Source organism: Tiliqua scincoides, chromosome 9 (genome assembly GCF_035046505.1).
Source record: "Tiliqua scincoides isolate rTilSci1 chromosome 9, rTilSci1.hap2, whole genome shotgun sequence".
Taxonomy (NCBI): Eukaryota; Metazoa; Chordata; class Lepidosauria; order Squamata; family Scincidae; genus Tiliqua; species Tiliqua scincoides.
This window is the reverse complement of record NC_089829.1, coordinates 45,341,662-45,361,387: the sequence shown is the minus strand read 5'-3', so window position 1 is coordinate 45,361,387 and position 19,726 is coordinate 45,341,662. Positions and strand designations below refer to the sequence as shown.

At 44.5% G+C, this 19,726-nt stretch overlaps 1 protein-coding gene across 1 annotated transcript; it reads right to left on the bottom strand.

Annotated features, from left to right (window-relative positions):
• Positions 1–2,879: 2,879 nt before the first annotated feature.
• On the bottom strand, positions 2,880–18,958 carry LOC136660677 (uncharacterized). The gene is made up of 7 exons (XM_066637985.1): positions 18,809–18,958; positions 18,283–18,334; positions 12,094–12,281; positions 8,155–8,313; positions 6,957–7,061; positions 6,196–6,305; positions 2,880–3,081 (listed from the first exon to the last, which is right to left on the bottom strand). The coding sequence occupies exons 1-7, from the start codon at positions 18,956–18,958 to the stop codon at positions 2,880–2,882; spliced, it is 966 nt and encodes a 321-aa protein (XP_066494082.1).
• Between the last annotated feature and the right edge of the window lie 768 nt (positions 18,959–19,726).

Sequence of the window (19,726 nt, the reverse complement as noted above, 5' to 3'; positions counted from 1 at the left end):
ACCATATTGATAGAGGGTAATATAGAGGGTCCACTTATGCTATATCATTAGTAAAGCTTAATAGGGAAGATGCTCTCATGCTTAAAGAAAAAAAAACCATTTCTCTGTCTCTGTTTGAAAATTGCAAGCTGGCAGCTAGAATTGGCAGGAATGCTTGGCAGCAGAACAAGAGAGATAACTTAGAGGAACAATAGGCTTTCTGTTGGCAAACCAAAGGCAGTTAACAAGCACAGAGAAATAGTTTTTAGAAAACAGCAGTTTGCAGTTAAAAACATTATTCTTTCATGCTTTTAAACCAAAGAACAGTGTTATTGTTTTAGCTAAAAAACCTTATATGCATACAAGTAGGTATTCACACAAAATCGCATAGAAATACTAAGGAGATCACTATGTCTGCTTCCCCACTTATTCTTCTATATTTTAAAACCTGTTTTGTCCCTAAAAGGTGTAACCAACATATAAGAGTTATTCTAAGTGAGTTTTAGTTGCCTGATTTTATTAAAAAGGTTTAATAACACATAATAAAGCCATTTCAGGTTAAAATCATAAGTCAGTTTCACAGAGAAACAGCTTAGAAAGCAATTCTGTTAAAGGTCACAGCTTAGGAATTTGGGCAAAGAAAGTTGCATCTCAAAGATAGATACAGGCTCTTATTTGGCACCAGAAAGCGAGAAAACTGAAAGGTTAATTACACGGACTTGCAACATTATGGTGGGAAGTCTTCGTAATACAGGGAAAACGGAATGTTATGAGGATGAGAACAGGATGAGAACACAGAGAGGTTTGCAACAGTGTCATACAGAAAGGTTTTGGTATGTTCATTTGGCAAGCTGTAATAGGTTTTTTAAGATACTAGGTTGGAAACAGTTGACTAAGGTTTCGGCAGGTTGAAATAGGATTTCTTAGCTACGCAGGAGATAACAGAAACATCCATGAGAAAGTCCCAGTTTGAGCAAAAACGCTGACAGAGAAAGCTGTAAATTTGGTTGAAAATGAATGAGAGAATCCTTAAAAGAAATCTTTCCTTATAATGAGAGTTTTGGCTTGTTTTGTATTTAAGTATATGAAATTACACCACTATACTTCTTTAAAGGTACCAAACAGGTTACAAATAGAATAAGGCATTAACAGAGGTTGGCAGAAAGCCCCACAGTAGTTGCTGGGAACAGAAGCAAAGAAGGTAAGACAAGATAACACAGGTGGCTCCTTGCAACATCTACGAGGTCATTCCATTAGTGTGCCAAGTGATAAGTTCTAAATACTTGCCAAAAGGCCAGTTCTGAGAAAAATTAAGGTTACAGTGCACTCTAGTGGTTGTTGAAAACTTTGAATTGTATATGTTTAAATGTATGGTTTTGCCTTATTTGTAACTTGTAACTTGAAACTCACCAATCAAATGTCCCCATTTATGATGTCAAACCCCAGTCAATGAGAAGTGTACAACTCTTCAAACAAAGGACCCAAAATGCTATAAAGGGTCTGATTGAGATTGACATTGGTACTCAAAGATTTGGACAGGAGTCCCTTGAGACGCCAGTTGCTGGCTCAGAATAAATGCTTGCAGACTATCACCACTCTTGCTGACCGAGTCTTGCTTTTGAACCTTGCAACACCTTGCAACAATATCATCTACAAATGCTCTTAATTTGAAGCATTCATTTTTAATCTTTGCACCTTGTAGTCTTTCCTCTTGTCTGATATCATTCATTCGTTCAACCTTTATTTGGCATAAACCTGTCTGATATCTCTACACAACACTTCTAAGGCAAGTATAAATAAAAGTGGTGACAGTGGACATCCTTGTCGTGTTCCCTTTTGGATCTCAAACACTGTTGATAGTTCTCCATTTACCACTACCTGCACAGTTTGTGATGTGTAGATTGATTTTATCCATTGAATAAAATTCCCTCCAAAATTCATCTTCTCTAAGACGGTAATCAAGAAAGTCCAGCTTGTTAGAGAGGAATTTACCTTTTTCTGGTTCTTTTTTCGAGCAACCAAATTGAATGACAGAAACTTGTACTACTCTTTAGTCCATCTTTATTTCTCCAGCAGATTTATCATACAGGACAGAAACAAGACCATCTCAGGACATAGGACCAGCCCCCAAGCAACCTCCCCCTGCTCACAGGTTTTATTGCATTGTGAAAACAAGTACATCCCTTATCCAATGAGACCCTCTTACGCAAGCTTTGGCTCTCATCCTGGGACCTTCCGCAATTCTCAAATCAGGAGGTCACTTTGCCCTGAACGTCCTGACATGTTTCCTGTATCTCTTTCTCTGTACATCCTGACATGTTTCCCGTATCTGTCCTCCCAGATATTGTCAGAGCAAAAAGTTCCGGGCCCCCAGCCGACTGAACCCTTGGTCATAAACATGTTTTCCACTTTATCTGCTGCATAAGCAGGCTTGAAGCTGGAGCTGCAACCCTCTGGCTGCAGCCATGACACCAGGCCTCAGCTGTCCTATCTGCAGAATAATATTCATTCCTGGCTCCTTACAACATAGGATAACTCACTAAATATATAATTCAATAAAAAGAGATTATAAAACAGGTAAAAACACTAAAATTGCCCACAAGCTCAAATTGTCAAACGCCTTCTCAAAGTCTAAAAAAATCAATGCTAATTGTTTCTCTATTCTTTTATCATAGTACTCCAACAAATCCAATACTATTCTGATATTATCACTCGTGCCTTTTCGGTAAAAAATCACATTGATCTTCATGTATAAGATTTTGTAATATCTTCTTCATTCTAGTTGCTAAAATTGCTGTAAATATTTTACAATCATTATTCAACAAGGAAATAGGTCTGTAATTTTTTATGTCCATCAAATCCTGTCCTTCTTTAGGAATCAAAGTTATATTTGCTGCTTTTCATGAATCTGGCAATTTCCCAGTCTGCAAAATATCATTCATCGTGTTAAGCAATGGTAGACTTTCTTCTTCTAAACATTCATAAAATCTACGTGTTAGGCCATCTGGACCTGGAGCTTTATCTGTATCAATCTTCTTTATTGCCTCTACAACTTCACATGGAGTTATTCTATTATTTAGAATTTTTCTTTGTTCTTCAGACCTTTTTGGTAAATTTTGTTTATCCAAGTAGCTCTTTACTTCTACTTAATCTATTTTCTGACTTTTGTATAAATTAGCATAATAATTTGCAATTCTTTTATTTATATCCTCCTGATCAGTATAAATTTATCCTGCCTCCTGCAATTTTAAAATTACTCTCTTTTCTCGCTCCTTCCTCAATTTGTAAGTCAACCATTTTCCTGGTTTGTTAGCATGCTCAAAATATCTTAGTTTAACAAACTTTAATTTCCATTTGATTCACCGTCATCAAAGATAGCTGATGCTGTAAATCTTTTATTTGCTGTACTATTTTTTTTTATCTCCAGGGACTTCTGTTGGCTCATATTCTTTCTTTTTAATTTCCTCTTCAATTTTCTGAAACTTACTTTGTCTCTCTTTTTTCCATTCTGTGCTTTTCTGAATAAAGTATCCTCTCATAAAGGCTTTACTAGCGTCCCAAACTGTCCTCATTTCTGTTCTCTTATTTGAATTCAGATTAAAAAATTCCCTTAATTTCTGCTTGGCATCCTTTTTATGACCTCTTTTTGTAACAACAATTCATTCAATCTCCATCTATATGTTGTAGATGGGACAATGGGACAAGTCTGGAAGCGGACACAAATGTGTCTGACAACTCTCCAGGGGTGAATACCAATGCCCATTTGATGTAGTGCCAGCGCAATGTTGGCATCCTTCAGTCTCGGAAGACTATGGTATCGCGCTCTGAATAGTGGTTCTGGAACAGAGTGTCCTCTCCAGTATGTGAAACCTGGGTAAAGTAGATATGGAGGATAGACTGTTTCCCATGCAGCAAATCCCCCCTCTCCACGTCGCTGAAATGTTCCAATGGAAAGGCAGAGGCCAATTTGGTTGGTTCCAGCGGCATCGCAGGAGTTGCCAAAACGTGACTGTGTTCAGCCATGAACTGCCTCAGGGACTCCGGCTCCAGATTTTGCCTTGAGGTTGACTCCTGAAGCCTTTTCCATAACTGGATGTAGCCATGAGGCAGTGGAGTGAAACTGCAAATGGCTCATTAAATCAGTTATGGTTCCTTTGGTCACTCCCACCGTTCCTTGGATAACTGTGGTAATTCTAGAGCTAATACATGCCAACTATCCCCTGGGGGCTGGGAATAAGAATAGGCCCTCAGTCTGGCTGTACTTGTCGTAAGAGGCGACTAAACAGCACCGGGTAGATGGGACCCGTTAGCCTGGGAAGGCAGCTCATCTGAGAGAAGGAAAACTCTGATCCCAAACCTCCACGGCCAGCGCAATATTAGCAGGCAGTGAGGAGAGGCGCAGATAACAAGAAGTAGGTGGCAATTTCTCTCCTTGTGGATGCATGTATAAAGAGAACTGACTGCGCTTGTTTGTCGTATGCTGTGGTGTGTGTTACTGTATGTTTAGGGCACTGATTGTCAACCCTTTTCGTCTCATGGCACAGTGACAAGGTGCTAATGTGGTCAAGGCACACCATCGGTTTTTGACAATTGACAGGGCCCACCATGCTGCTGGTGGGGGCCTCACACCCCCAGTGGCCCTGCTAAAAGATGACCCCTCCAACCTCCCACGGCACAACTGTGGACCATTCGCGGCACACCAGTGTTTCGACTAACGGTTTTTGGACCACTGACAAGGCCGCCATGCTGGGTGGGGGCTCATATCCCCCAACGGCCCTATTAACAGACGCCCCTCCCCCAAGCTCCTGAGGCACACCTGCGGACCCTTCGTAGCACACCAGTGTGCGCCATGGCACAGTGGTTAAAATGGCTGGTTTAGGGTATTGTGGGTTTGTGTTTGTTAATGTCAACTCTCTTAATTAATTTAATTAATGAACTGCAAGCGCAGTGCCCCACCCCGCCTCCTCCAACCACCGACGCACGGGGTGTCCGCTTCAGTCAGGCAGGGCCAACACTCGGCGGCTCTGCGCATGTGCAGGGTTGGAGCAGGAGGGGGGGCAGGACGAGGAAGCTCCTGGCCCTGCCCCCTGACAGGACCCGCCCCCAGATCCGACTGCCCTGCAGCATCGGCCGCTGGATACAGCAATGTGCATTCAGGCGCTCCCTCTTGCGCATTTGCACTCTTCCCCGCTGCCTCCTCGCCTCAGGGGCCCCCTGGAGGATGGGGGTGGCAGCGCCAGTCCCTCATGACTGATCTGTCAATCAAAGGACGGAAGAGCCAATGAGCATGAAGAGGGGGCGGGGAAAGTGACTGGCTCGCACGGGTGCCTCTTTAAGCTGTGCCTGTGACGTCAGTGGGAAGGCGACGCTCATTCGCTCGTCCGTCCTTTGATTGACAGGCCGCCTTACCTCTCAGGGGAGGAGAAACATAGTAGCCTGTTGGAAGTACAGGAGTGTCACATTTGTCCAATGCAGTCACGTGCCTTGGCAGCCTCAAGTCTAATAGACTGAAAATAGAGTATTGAAATGAGTGGGGACCCACCTGAGAATGACTTGCGACCCACCTGGTGGGTCTCGACCCACAGATAAGAAACTGCATCAGAGCATTTTCTTCACCTGCCCCTTAGTCCTACTTTAAAATTAAATTGAAAAACTAATTATACAATTGAATTATAAATTCAATTATACAATTGAAAAATTAATTATACAATTTAATGTTTGATTGATTAATTAATTAATTAATTGCATTTCCTTTAATGATCTACCTCACTTGGAGTGGCTGCAATAGTTTCAAATCATATGTATAAAAACACAACCCTCTCTCCCCAAGTTGCTGCAAAGGCTGAATACAGCCTCCACAGGCCAGTGCTTGTCCTTGCAGCAGCCCAGCCAACTCCTGAGGAGGTGCAAACGTGCTCTACGTTTAGGGTTATGTTTGCGACCCTCCTGGGAAAGCACTAGGTTAGGATTGTGCCCTTAGATATTCACGTACACCCCTAAGGAAGTTTCCTAATGTCCCTCCTGCTGAGTCTGATGCTTCTTCTTGGCTAAAATCTTTTTGAGAAACGTTTTCTATTTGGTTATATATTTGGCTGATTCTCTGGATCCTAGTGAAGAAAAAAAGCCGCACATAGTTTTCTTGCAATACGGTTCATTTATTGGGAGGTCTGTCGCAAGCGCAGGCTGCCTCTCCGCCTTCTTAGACAAAGCTCTCACCAGGGAATTCGGTGTCCTTCCCATTCCACAAAGGTACCATTATCCATTTCAGTCAGCGTGGAGAGCACACGGACGATGCCTTGGGTGCTCTCTTCCACGGTCAGGTCTGCCTGCCATGAAAAGGTGTCTGATTAGCTAGGAAAGAACCACTGCCAGGCTAAGTACCTGGCCCCAAAACCACGTGCTGTTTGATATCTTGGTGGCACCACCTGGATCTCCACCTTGGGGGTGACATGATGGTGAGTATTTCTACTGATGAGTACTGGCTTTCCAGAGCTTCAGGCGGGAGCTACCCAAGCTTACATGGGAGAAATTCAAGATACAGCATTACCAAAAGTACTACTAAGTGGCAGGGCCCCTGAGAAGAATTTTATCAAGAGTATAAAGTTAATTAATTTGTATAATTTCTACAATTTATGGTATATCAAACTATGTAGGCTTACACAAAATGTGAGTGCTCGTCTTCACACAATATATGCAAACGTTTTCTGAGATCCCAGGAAATTTCTGGCTCCCCTCCTTTGGCTCCTGGACACCCTTTTTGACCCTGGGCCCAGGTACAAAGGGCCACGCTAAAAGTCTTGCACTTCCACTTGTTGCTGCTTCTCGTATCTCCTAGCACCAATCCTGTAGGCTAAACTAGCAAGGCCAGGGACTGAACCTGGGGTCAGAAGGCTCCAGGTGCTCTTAAATGCACTGCTGGTTAATTAGTTAGTTAATTTTTTGCTTTTTTTAATGATGTAAAAGTGAAAGCAGGTTACCTCTGTAGAGTGAGATTTCACCCAGCCAGGATGGATGCAAACACACAGAATCCCATAGTCTGGATACACCAGCGATTGGCATTTGGTGAGCATGTTTAAAGCAGCCTACAAGAGAAAGCAGACAAGCGCACACAATGAGCAGAGATGGGGCACTGAACAAGGGACTGGCAGTAGAGCTTCTGCTGAATCAATTGTTCTAGAAAAAACACCAAGTTTCATTCTGTTGCTGGGCTAGGAAGCAAGGGGAAGCAGGGGAGGCTGCAACCAGCTGCAGACCTACAGCACAAACCTAGGCATGTCTACTCAGAAGTAAGTCCCATTGTGTTCAATTGAGTTTACTCCCAGGAAAGTGTGTACAATTGTAGCCTAAAATGGTTTCTCTGACCCAAGATTTAGTGATCTAGAAAGGAGCAGGAAAAGCAAAAACCAATAACTAAGTGGCTTAAGTCTGGGGTCCTTACATCTCAAGTAATTACAATTCGGTTTGGGGTATTACTATATGTTTACCCATCCAGCTGATAGGAACTGGGATTGAGGATATAGCAACTTTGCAGACTGCTTGACAAATGCACCAATGGTCACGCTCCAGACAGAGGTAGCTCTCTTTTCCTGCAGCCTAAATTGACTCCCTAACAAGTAAGTAACCCTTTCAAAAGCAGGATTTGACAGAACTGGAAATATTGTATTGTTCCAGAATTCAGATCTAACACTATTTTCTTTTCTTCCTAGACAAATACATTTATTTGCCCATTGCTCTTGTGACTGTCATAGGAAACGTGCTTTGCATGACTGCCAAGGGCATTCCTTGGGCGGGATTTGGGACACCTGTAGGTCATAATGAGTGACAATCACACTGCAATGATGGCACCATTTTGCAAACTTATTTCTATAATAAATTAAAGCTATTCCTATGATGATCAGCTTTGGGATAACCCAAACAAGAAAACTGTTATATTTATGCTACTGTACGGAACACTAGCAAAGAGCACCAAGGTTACCCTCTTCCTCCTACTTGGGATTTCAGAAAATGCAACAGAAGTACAACCAAAAGGGAAGGGATATATCCCACAAGTGAACAATGCCTTACAGGATTTCACACATAGACATCATGTTCAAAAGCCCTCTGGAAAGCAGACCAGGGCAGGTGAGGCTCCCAGACTCTTCTAAGGAATTTCATGGGGGTTTCCACATTGAGTACCTTACTGCAACGATAGCCAATATTCGGTAGCCTGTCCCACAGGAGCATGACTTCGATGGAGCCTCCAGCGCTGGATATATTGACAATGGCTGCCTTGCTGCAGCTCAGTCCTTCCTGGAGACTTCTCTGAGCTGCCATCTTCAGCAGGGGCAGAAATGCCTAGAGAGGAAGACAGACAGTGCCAATGGCTATTCTGAGAACTGGGAAATGTGGCAGGGCAATTGCAATATATTGCAAGGGTATCTTGATGTAGGCACGCAGGGCAGACATATAAGGGCACCAGCTCAGATCAGGAGGCCAGTTTGTGCTTTCACAGTGTTTGAACAAATCCTTCGGGGGGGGGGGGGAGAAATTATAATTGCTACTACGATGTAACATTGGTCTTCATGACCTGCCCATCCCTTTGAACACAGGTACAGTACTGTGTTCTTGCTATGTCACATCTATGGGATAGATGTCCAACATAAGCAAGAGTTACTCTATTGCACTCCTTGCAGCTGCTCTGGATGGTGTAATTTTCCTTGGAGCTGCTTTGGGTGGTGTACATGGTTTCTTCCCATTTTATCCTCATAGCAACCTTCTTCCCATTTTATCCTCATAGCAGGGATGAGACAGCCCTGATCCTGCTGCTGACGATGGCAAAGGACGGGGAGAGGAAGAAAGCAACCTTGGCTTGTGTCTTAGAAATACATCTTCTGTGATGGGTGACCAGCCTGTTCCCCAACAGGGTAGGCTGGGTGGGTAGAGATCCATTTTGGTACTTGACTGATGTCTCACAGTTAGGGCTGCTTTAAGCCAATTGGGCCCCATACCTAAGGGGGCCTTGTGCCAGGGTAAAACAAGATTACATTAATATTTTTCTAAAGCATCTCACATTTTAGTTACTAAAACAAGTGGTTTTGTAACTACTTTTCAAAGGTACTCTACACATTTTGCTTGTTTATATGCAATTATCCCCTGGGGGCTGGGGATAAGAATAGGCCCTCAGTTGGGCTGTACTTGTCGTAAAAGGCGACTAAACAGCCACCGGGTAGATGGGACTCGTCAGCCTGGGAAGGCAGCTCATCTGAGAGAAGGAAAATTCGAATCCCAAACCTCCACTGCCTTGTGGCTACATCCAGTTATGGAAAAGGCTTCAGGAGTCAACCTCCAGGCAAAATCCGGAGCCGGAGTCCCTGAGGCAGTTCATGGCTGAACACAGTCACGTTCTGGCAACTCCTGCGACGCTGCTGGAACCAACCGTATTGGCCTCTGCCTTTCCATTGGACCATTTCAGCGACATGGAGAGGGGGGATTTGCTGCATGGGTAACAGCCTATCCTCCATACCTACTTTACCCAGGCTTTGCGCACTGGAGAGGACACTCTGTTCTAGAACCACCATTCAGAGCGTGACACCATAGTCTTCCAAGACTGAAGGATGCCAACATATGCAATTACATGTATGCAATTTTATATTAAGATCCAGGTGTACAGAGCTTGTGTCTTGAGTACACTTCTGTACTACAGCGAGTCATGGACTCTTCGCTCACAACAGGAAAGGAAACTGAACGCTTTCCACATGCGCTGCCTCCGATGCATCCTCGGCATCACCTGGCAGGACAAAGTTCCAAACACAGTCCTGGAACGAGCTGGAATCCCTAGCATGTATGCACTGCTGAAACAGAGACGCCTGCATTGGCTCAATCATGTCGTGACAATGGATGATGGCCAGATCCCAAAGGATCTCCTCTATGGAGAACTCGTGCAAGGAAAGCGCCCCACAGGTAGACCACAGCTGCGATAAAGGACATCTGCAAGAGGGATCTGAAGGCCTTAGGAACAGGTGGGAAACCCTGGCCTCTGAGTGGCCCTCTTGGAGGCAGGCTGTGCAGCATGGCCTCTTCCAGTTTGAAGAGACACTTGGCCAACAGACTGAGGCAAAGAGGCAAAGAAGGAAGGCCCACAGCCAGGGAGACAGACCAGGGACAGACTGCACCTGCTCCCGGTGTGGAAGGGATTGTCACTCCCAGATTGGCCTTTTCAGCCACACTAGATGCTGTTCCAGAACCACCACTCAGAGCGCGATCCCAGAGTCTTTTGAGACTGAAGGTTGCCAACTACTACTGTGCTTAGATCCATTTGGTCCATTAACTCACATGCACTTTTTAAGCTCACATTTTGATTGCTTTCCATTCCAGCATAGAGACATAAAGTCTGCACTACATTTTATTGATCTAAGGTTCTACAGACCCTGGCTGTGAATCTGGTGCCCTGCAAAAATGTCTCCAGTTGGGCTCCACAGCTCCTAAGGTGGTCCTACTCACAGTAGGGCACTTTCCCCAGTCAAGAGTGGGGAAAAGTGGCTGTATCATACAAAGCATTTTGCTGCTTGCTTTCCTGTAAAAAATGTTCCTTCCTCAAGCCCAAAACTAAGGAAAGGCCAAGAGGAAAAAAACAACTGGTAGTTGTGGTAGCCAAAAAGATGCACTATCCCTGTGTGATGACTGCCTCCCTCCCATCAACCCCTCAGGAGAATGTCTGCACAGACTTGTTAATAACAAAGTGCAAAAACTGACTGCAGACAACAGGTCTCCAGGCTGATTCCCACAACTGAAATTGGGACGTACGTTAATGATGTAGGTGGAGCAAGGAGATCCACACAAAGGCTGCCGGAGTTTGCTGCAGTCAGATAAGGGCTTCACCACATGCTCAGAGCACGAGTCAGACCACCTTTAATGTGCCACTTCCTCAACAGCTTCAGAGTTGTGTGGAAAGACCAGTAGTTGTAAGCCGGGCAAGACAGGCCTTGGCATTTTGGATGATGCAGGTGAAAAGGTGAGCCCAACTGCTGCTTTTCCAGCACTGGAGAAACTGACAGGTCTTATGAGAACAATCCTTTCGCCTTAGGCCAGTGTTTCCCAAACCCTTTCAACTGGTGGCTCCCTTTACCTACTGGGCCATTGGCTGCAGCTCCCCACTAGGGCTTAAATTCTATATATTGTATAAGGCGGTGGGTTTTTTGCAAGGTTTCCACAGCTCCTCTTGCAGGTTTCCGCAGCTCCATGGGCAGCCACGGCTCAGTTTGGGAATTGCTGCTGTAGGCCAAACCTCACCAAACCTCCAGGAGTGGGAAGCAGGACTGGGCATTCCAGCCATGTCCACAACATGGCTGAGGACCTAATCCTATCCAATTTTCCAGTGCCAGTGCAGCCATGCCAATGGGGTGTGCACTACAGTCACAGAGGCCACCTTAAGTTATGGGAACATTTGTTCCCTTACCTTGAGGCTGCATTGCAACTGCACAGGTGCTGGAAAATTGGATAGGATTGGGCCCTGAGGCTGCAATCCTAAACACAGTTCTCTGAGAGTAAGCCCTGTTGAGTACAATGGGATTTACTTCTGAGTAAAGGTGTAGAGGATTGCACTGTGAATGTGAAAAGGGGCCTCTATGAGCATTGTTCATGCACAGACATCCACATGCCTGAGATCCCAGTTCCTATGCAAGGTAAGCTTCCTTTCAAGCTTTTGACTGGATGCACCGATGGGGACTGGAGCAGTGGACACAGGCCCCCTTCCCCCTCCATACATTCAGTATATGTGTGTTGGAGAAGGGCTGGAGAACTCTCTCCCAAGCATAGTTGATCTCTTGGATTGTGCAGACTACTTGACAGGTTATGTCTAAAGTTTGCCAGAAATCCACCATCTGAAGTTTGGCCTTTGATCTACCTCCTTACCAGATCTCCTTAGAGATGGATGTGTAATTTTTCCAAAGCAAAAGTAGCTTCACCAAATGATCAGCTCTTCATGAATCCAGCCAGGTCACACAGTTAATGTGGTCAAGCAACTTGGTCCACACTATGATATACTCAGGTGCTCGTTCACACAAAGATCAACAGCTCTTACCTGGAGAGTAGCTGTTGAATGAAGAGCTTCCCCAAGGCTGAGAGGCAGTGGCTTACCTGGCTCACCTGTAGTGGCCCGATAGTATTGGTGTTGTATTCAGCCATCATGCTCTTGGCGGTTTCTGTCGCCAAGGTGGTATGGATCCTGATGCCAGCATTGTTGATCAGGAGATTCAGCCCACATTCCCCAACATGTTTTTGTACTTGCTGCACAGCTGCATTGATACTCTCGAGATCAGTGACATCTGGAGGTATGACATTATGTTTAAACCATGAGCTTGAAAACAAAACAGATCTTCCGGTGGGAGACTCCAAGCCGAAGGACATTGGAGTTGGAGCTCTGACACCCAAATCTTTAGTTTCCTTCCTGCATAATCATCAATCCTCCACCAAGGGGCGAATTTCGGCTAGTTAATGCTTCAGCCCAGATGATTCCACCAATGGACTTCGACTACTCTACAACTGTGGACATTGGAAAGAACACTCTTCCTCCTGATGAGCTGTCTCCACCCGAGCTTCTAGCAGTGCATGATTCATCTCTCCCTGCTCCTTTGAATGACTCTCAAAAGATTGTATCCCCCGATGATATTCCCTCTTCCCCCTGTTGACCTTTACCCTTACCCTCCCCTGCTCCTGTTCCTTCTGTCCCTCCCAAAATTCTTTTGTGGAACATTGCGGGTTGGGGGAAGAAGCGTTTTGACCAGGAGGTTGTCTCCTTTTTGTCCTCCTATGATTTAATTCTTTTGCAAGAGACTTGGTCCCAATCTCCCCCTTCTCTTCTCGGTTTTAAGTCATTCCCGCTCCCAGCCTTCAAACTAAATCTGAAAGGCCGCCCTCGAGTGGGACTATGTTGTTTTTCCAAAAACTCTTCCCAGTTCATCTTAACTCCCCTTGCTTCTACCTCTCCCTATTTTCAATCTTTCCTATTCCGCTGCCAAAACGTACAAATTTGGATGGTCAATGTATATTTTCCACCGTCCGATGCTTCAACATTACATATTTGGGATGCGGTGAAGGCTTTTTGTTCCAATTATCTTTCTTTGCAGTCTTCCATTTTTCTCCTCATTTTAGGAGATTTTAACACTAGACGTGGCCCTAATAATACTGCTTTAGCTCGGTTCATGCAACTAGAAGTGGACGATTCTATTCACCCCTGGTTCCTTCGTCCTCGCTGTTCCTCAGACCAGATGGTTAATGATTACGCGCCTTATTTGATTAATTTATGTACTGTCCTGAAACTTATTGTCCTGAATGGATATTTGGAAACGCCCCTCCCTTTATCCATTTTGCCCCGAGAGGGTCTAGCATTATTGATTTTGTTCTTGCTTCCCCACCCTTACTCCCTTAGCTTTCTGATTTTCAGATTGTCCCTTTCCATGAAAGTGACCATCTTCCTCTTCAATTACTTTTAGCCATTCCCTCTGTTAATGACAATACCAACAATTCTACCAATCCTCTTCCCCCTCACTTCAAATGGTCTCATCGCTTAGAGGAGGCTCTAACCTCCTGGTTTACATCTGAAGCGGTTGTTGCTCTTCATAGATCTCTGATTGCAACCAATTCTTCCACAGAGGCTGTTTCTACTTACTCTACTATTACGTCTTCTTTATCCACATTCCTGATTTCATATAGTACCGCTTCAAAACCCTTGAACCGCTCTCCCTGGTTCGACAGGGAATGTCAGTTACTCAAATATTCAATTAGACAGACTTTTCTTTCTATTCGTCATAATCCTACTCCTTCAGCTCTACAATCATACTTTCAATCAAGATCGCATTTTAAAGATCTGCTAGAGGCAAAAAAACACAACTATGCCCAGAATAAATGGAGGCAGCTTTTAACTGCAATTTCCTCCAACAACCATAAGGCCTTTTGGTCCTTAGTCTCTCCTTCCTTTCACCCCTTAAGTTCAAATCCCTCTTCTGTTTCTCCCGCTTCCTGGGTGGTGTATTTTTCTAATATTTTTTCCGCTCCCTCCCAAGATAAAACATTTTCCTCGCCTGTCCCTAACCTTCCAGAATGGCCCTCAGTGGATCCAAGTGAAGTTCTATCTCTAATCTCCTCTTTAAAATCAGGTAAATCTCCGAGTCCTGATGGTATTCTCAGCGAGATTCTTACCAGTCAACCCACATGGTGGGCTTTTCCCCTAGCCAATTTGTTTACTCTTGTAAATAGCTCAGGTTGCATTCCGGCATCCTGGCTATTATCCATTATTGTCCCCATTTTTAAGAAAGGTGATCCTGCCCTACTGGAGAATTATAAACCAATCAGCTTACTCTCTATCATCGGTAAGTTGTATGCGAAACTCCTGCTTTCGAGACTGACTACATGGGCACTTTCGGTGGACCTTCCTGGCAGAGAGCAAATCAGTTTTCGACCTGGTTCTTCTACGAATGACCATACCTTTTTGCTCTCCTTTTCAGCTGAAAAATATCTCATCCATCATGGTAGAAAGCTCTATGTAGCGTTTCTCGACCTTAAGGGTGCATTTGACTCTGTCAATAGATCCCTTCTTTGGGACAAACTTACCCTTAGAGGTATCGATCCTCGTCTCCTTTTTTAATCCGTCGTCTTCATCTCTCTAATTCATGTAAAGTTTGATCTGGCCCTCCAGGTCCTTTATCAGATAATATCTCTATCGATAAGGGTGTCCAACAGGGATGCATTCTAGCCCCTTCACTTTTCAACCTCTTTCTATCTGATCTCCCCTCCTATTTTTCTAACGAAAGGGTCTCTCCCCCTACCCTTAATGGTGTTCCTGTACCCCTTTAATTGTATGCAGATGATGCAGTTCTTCTTTCACTAACGAAATCTGGTCTTCATCAAGCCCTCATTATTTTTCAGGATTACTGCACATCCAACAATCTGACTATCAATGCTAACAAAAGTAAAATCCTGGTTTTCTCAAAATCTTGGTCCCCGTCGGCCTGGAGGGTAGGCCATTCCACCTACGAGCAAGTGCCCACCTTTAAATATCTTGGCCTGCTTTTCCATTATCGACTTACTTGGGCAGCCCATAGGAAGTTAGCTATCGCCACTTCGAATCATCACCTTAAGGCGATTACTCGCTTCCACTATAGCACTGGTAACCAATTCGTACCTGCCGCTCTCCAGGTCTTCAGAGCTAAGATTGTGGTCCAACTATTATATGGTGTCCCTGTATGGATTAAGGAAGTCAACAAAACCCTGGACCGAGTTGCGGCCGTATTTTTTAGGAGGATTCTCGGAGTTCCAAATTCCATCCGGTTAGCAACGCTGATTCTCGAGTTGGGAGTCCATCTCCCTTCAACCACAGCATGGGCTATAACGTTTAAATTTTGGCTCCAGCTTCATTTGTCCCTCCCTCCCGATTCCCTTCTCAATGACCTGTTAAGAGACCCTTTTTTGTCTAGTTGGTTTTTAAACATTGATTCCAAATTGAATTCCTTAGATCTTTCACTGGAATCTTTAGTGGGCCTTGATGTTAACAGGGCCTATAAGCTAATCCAATCTAGGCTTTGGGAAGCTGAATTTACTTCTCTTTCCGTGGATCTTAACCCAGTTTGTTCCCCTCTTTTTTTTGGTCTCTGTCCTTTACCAGGTCAGCTTTCGAAATATTTTGATACCCTAATAAATCCTTCCCTTAGAAGGGCTTTTATGCTTGCGCATTTTAACATTTTTCCTTCCTCGTACCATCTCGGCAGATTTTCTCACACTCCTTGGTACAGCAGATTGTGCTCCTTCTGTCACCTCAAGCTGGACACATTGGAGCACATCCTGATTCACTGCCCAGTGCATTGTCCACTTTGAAAGTTGTTTTTGGATCCCTTTTTACGACATCCTACTGTTCCATTTATCGATCCCTGTTTCGCTTTGCTAAGTGATAACCAGGCAGATATTAGCAGTTGCCAGGTTTTTATCCCTTTGTATTGGCAACCTTCAGTCTCGAAAGACTATGGTATCGCGCTCTGAAAGGTGGTTCTGGCACAGCGTCTAGTGTGGCTGAAAAGGCCAATCCGGGAGTGACAATCCCTTCCACACCGGGAGCAAGTGCAGTCTGTCCCTGGTCTGTCTCCCTGGCTATGGGCCTTCCTTCTTTGCCTCTTAGCCTCAGACTGTTGGCCAAGTGTCTCTTCAAACTGGGAAAGGCCATGCTGCACAGCCTGCCTCCAAGCGGGCCGCTCAGAGGCCAGGGTTTCCCACTTGTTGAGGTCCATCCCTAAGGCCTTCAGATCCCTCTTGCAGATGTCCTTGTATCGCAGCTGTGGTCTACCTGTAGGGCGCTTTCCTTGCACGAGTTCTCCATAGAGGAGATCCTTTGGGATCCGGCCATCATCCATTCTCACGACATGACCAAGCCAACGCAGGCGTCTCTGTTTCAGCAGTGAATACATGCTAGGGATTCCAGCACGTTCCAGGACTGTGTTGTTTGGAACTTTGTCCTGCCAGGTGATGCCGAGGATGCGTCGGAGGCAGCGCATGTGGAAAGCGCTCAATTTCCTCTCCTGTTGTGAGCAAAGAGTCCATGACTCGCTGCAGTACAGAAGTGTACTCAGGACGCAAGCTCTGTAGACCTGGATCTTCCATTTCCTAAATCAATTTCTATTTCCCCTCTCCATCATGTATATCTTTTCAGTGGCCGATTATTTTTTTGTGACTGTTGTAATTTTATATGCCAATAAAGGTATTGTATTGTATTGTATTGTATTGTATTGTAACAAAACAGATCCACATAAAACTGGTAAGTCAGCCAGCTTGGGGGAAGCTCAGTGTCAGAAGACCTAAAGCCTATCCAGTCTGTCCAGGCAAGGGAACTGCTTCTCGATGGAATTGTTTTCACCTCAACCCATCAACTCCACTAGCTAGGCCAGTGGTTACTGCACCCTAGCTGGAAATGGAGAATGATGGCTTCTTTTGGCATGGAGTCTATCAAAAGTACATGCATCAACTGTGAGGCACTGCCTGGAACAACAGGAAATCTAGATCTTTAAATGAGCAACACAATATCATCATGTGGCCACAGGCTAATTTCAAAGCAAGGTCAGCATTAGTGCTTTTTTTTTTTTTTTCCCAGAACAGATGTCTTAGCTCATGAATTTTGTAAAGTTTTCTGGAAAGTTTTGTTGTATAGGCAAAAGGCTATACACACCAGTGGTTCCCAAACTTTTTAACACTGGGATCTACGTTCTAGAAGGACACTCTATTGCAGGGGTGCCCAAACCCCGGCCCTGGGACCACATGCGGCCCTCGAGGCTTCTCAATGCGGCCCTCAGGGAGCCCCCAGTTTCCAATGAGCCTCTGGCCCTCTGGAGTTCTGCTGGAGCCCGCACTGGCCCGACGCAACTGCTCTCAGCATGAGGACGACGGTTTGACCTCTCACGTGAGCTGTGGGATGAGGTCTCCCTCCACTGCTTGCTGTTTCATGTCTGTGATGCAGCAGAGACAGCAAAGGAGAGGTCAACCTTGCTTTGTGCAAGGCCTTTTATAGGCATTGAGCTATTGCAAGACCTTCATTCATTCATATAAGTTCATCTTTAATATATTCATTTATGTAAACTTATGCAACTTTATTCAAATTTTAAATGTAAATTAATTCTTTTTTTCCCTCCGGCCCCCAACACAGTGTCAGAGAGATGATGTGGCCCTCCAGCCAAAAACTTTGGACACCCCTGCTCTATTGGGATCCACCTAGCTTTGCAAGACTTTAAAAAAGATGATCTAGAAAGAAAGAAATAATATTTATTTATTTACTTACAAGTGATATTTATTTGCAGAAAACTCTATCCATTTCTCGTAATGAGGCAGCCCTAATGAATAACCTAAAAGACTTGAAGGGCTTAGTGATGTGACACCTGCTCCCGTTACCTGTCATTGACAGATCTGGACAAAAAACGCACCAGAAAAAATGCTCAGACATTTATCTCCCTATATTTACACAAGCTTGCAAACTGCAGGAGCTCAGCTGTTTGCAGGGCAGTTAGCAGCTATCTGATTTTTTGAATAGCCACAGGGCTCGAGGCAATTAGTTATCTGACCTTTCCATCACCTGTGTTTTCATTGGAGGCCCTGCGGGACCCACCAGAAATTGGGTGAGTTTCTCAAACCCATAGTTTGAGAAATGCTGCTGTACACTATAGTTAGATCTGGGCATTGCTTCCTCTCCCACACTTGGAGGCACTCTTGTGGTACAGAACTTGAACCAGTTCATAAGTACAACTCTCAAGCATGGAGGAACATCAAGCAGCGCCCATGGAACTGAATATTTACCTAAATGCAGTAGGACCAGGTTCTGGTGCTGAGATAACAACTCCTCTATCTCCTGTTAAAAAAGAAAAAAAGAAAAAATTGCCTTTGATTGTACTGTGATTAGGCACCAAGAGAAGGCTACATATAGAACAGGGGTGACCAAATTTGCTTAACATGAGAGACACTTGCAATGAACTTCAGATGTTTGAGAGCCACAATATGTAAGAAGCATTTAAATTCTTAATTATATCTATTCATTATGAACGTTAAACTAATGTTTTGACCCAGAGAACTCTCAGTTAAATCTGGTAAAAAGTTACAAAGCTTGAAAATTTCTTACTTACCTTTTATATTAACTGTAATGCAAAAAGCTCAGCCAACGTATTTCATGAGCTGCCTATTATATGTCAAAGAGCTGCACGTGGCTGGTATAGAGATAGATCCTAAGATGTTCCCTGAGGTCCCAGGAGACACTTGGGAATTACAGACAAAGCCACTAGCTAGAACAACCCTGTCAGGTGTGTTAGGGGCTGCTTTCGATTCTCACCTTGTTCTTTGGTCCATCTTGGTATAGGGTTGTTGCAAAGACCCACTGAGGTGGACATGGTAGCCTCAGAAACTGCTTCACCAAACCCAGACCAATTCCCTGATTTGATCCCGTCACCAAGACGCTGCGAACACGGAAATCTGTTGCCATCTTCCTGAAGTTGCAGCTTCTGCTTCCTTTGTGCTTGGAAGTTTGTCAGAAATAAGCACCTCAGCTTTATACTCCTCTGAAAGCTATTATGGGATTGCAACAGTCCTGCTGCAAGATCCTCACATGACTATGAGGGTGATGTGACATAATGGTTACACACCCGCACTATAAATCAGGGCATCCTAGTTCAAACCTCACCACTTCCGACAATTTACTAAGTGATCTTGGTGCAGCTCAGCCTCAGCTGCAATATAGGGATAATAATGCTTTCCTTACAAGGTTATTGTTTGTGAAAAACTTTTCACATTCAAAAAGTGCTGTACAAGAATACTATGATTTAGTGCTATAGTTAAGCTTCGACTGTTGTGTTTTATACAAAGCTTGCAGAGTAGGTTGTTAACCTCCATTGCAGGGGCATCATCAAGTGTAGACCAGGTTGAACAAAAACCAGGAGCCTATGAGAAGCCCTTCCCCAGTACTGAGGACAACAGTGTGCAGATTCTATCCCATATTCAAGTGAAAGCTCCTCCCCCAAGGTCTCTATTGTAGTGGTCATCTACGCAGGCGCTAGCCTTAGCCTTTGTATGTTGGTAATAAAGCAAAGCACACATTGCACTTGCGCAGAGCAAACGTGCGCAGCCTTGGTGACATGCTGAGTCTGAAGCTCTGTAGCCTGTCAACAAGAGGATGTTATGAAGAAGAATCATACCTAGGAATGTGGATTGCGGTTAAGCTAGAACTAGCTAGTAGGCCGCCAGTATAATCTTA

Coding starts and splice junctions, on each gene's coding strand:
- LOC136660677 (XM_066637985.1), bottom strand. CDS start 18,958: ATGGCAACAGATTTCCGTGTTCGCAGCGTCTTGGTGACGGGATCAAAT. Junction 12,282..18,282: donor CCTGGTCCTACTGCATTTAG/GTAAATATTCAG, acceptor TCATACCTCCAG/ATGTCACTGATCTCGAGAGT. Junction 3,082..6,195: donor GAAGGACACCGAATTCCCTG/GTGAGAGCTTTG, acceptor TTTACCAAAAAG/GTCTGAAGAACAAAGAAAAA.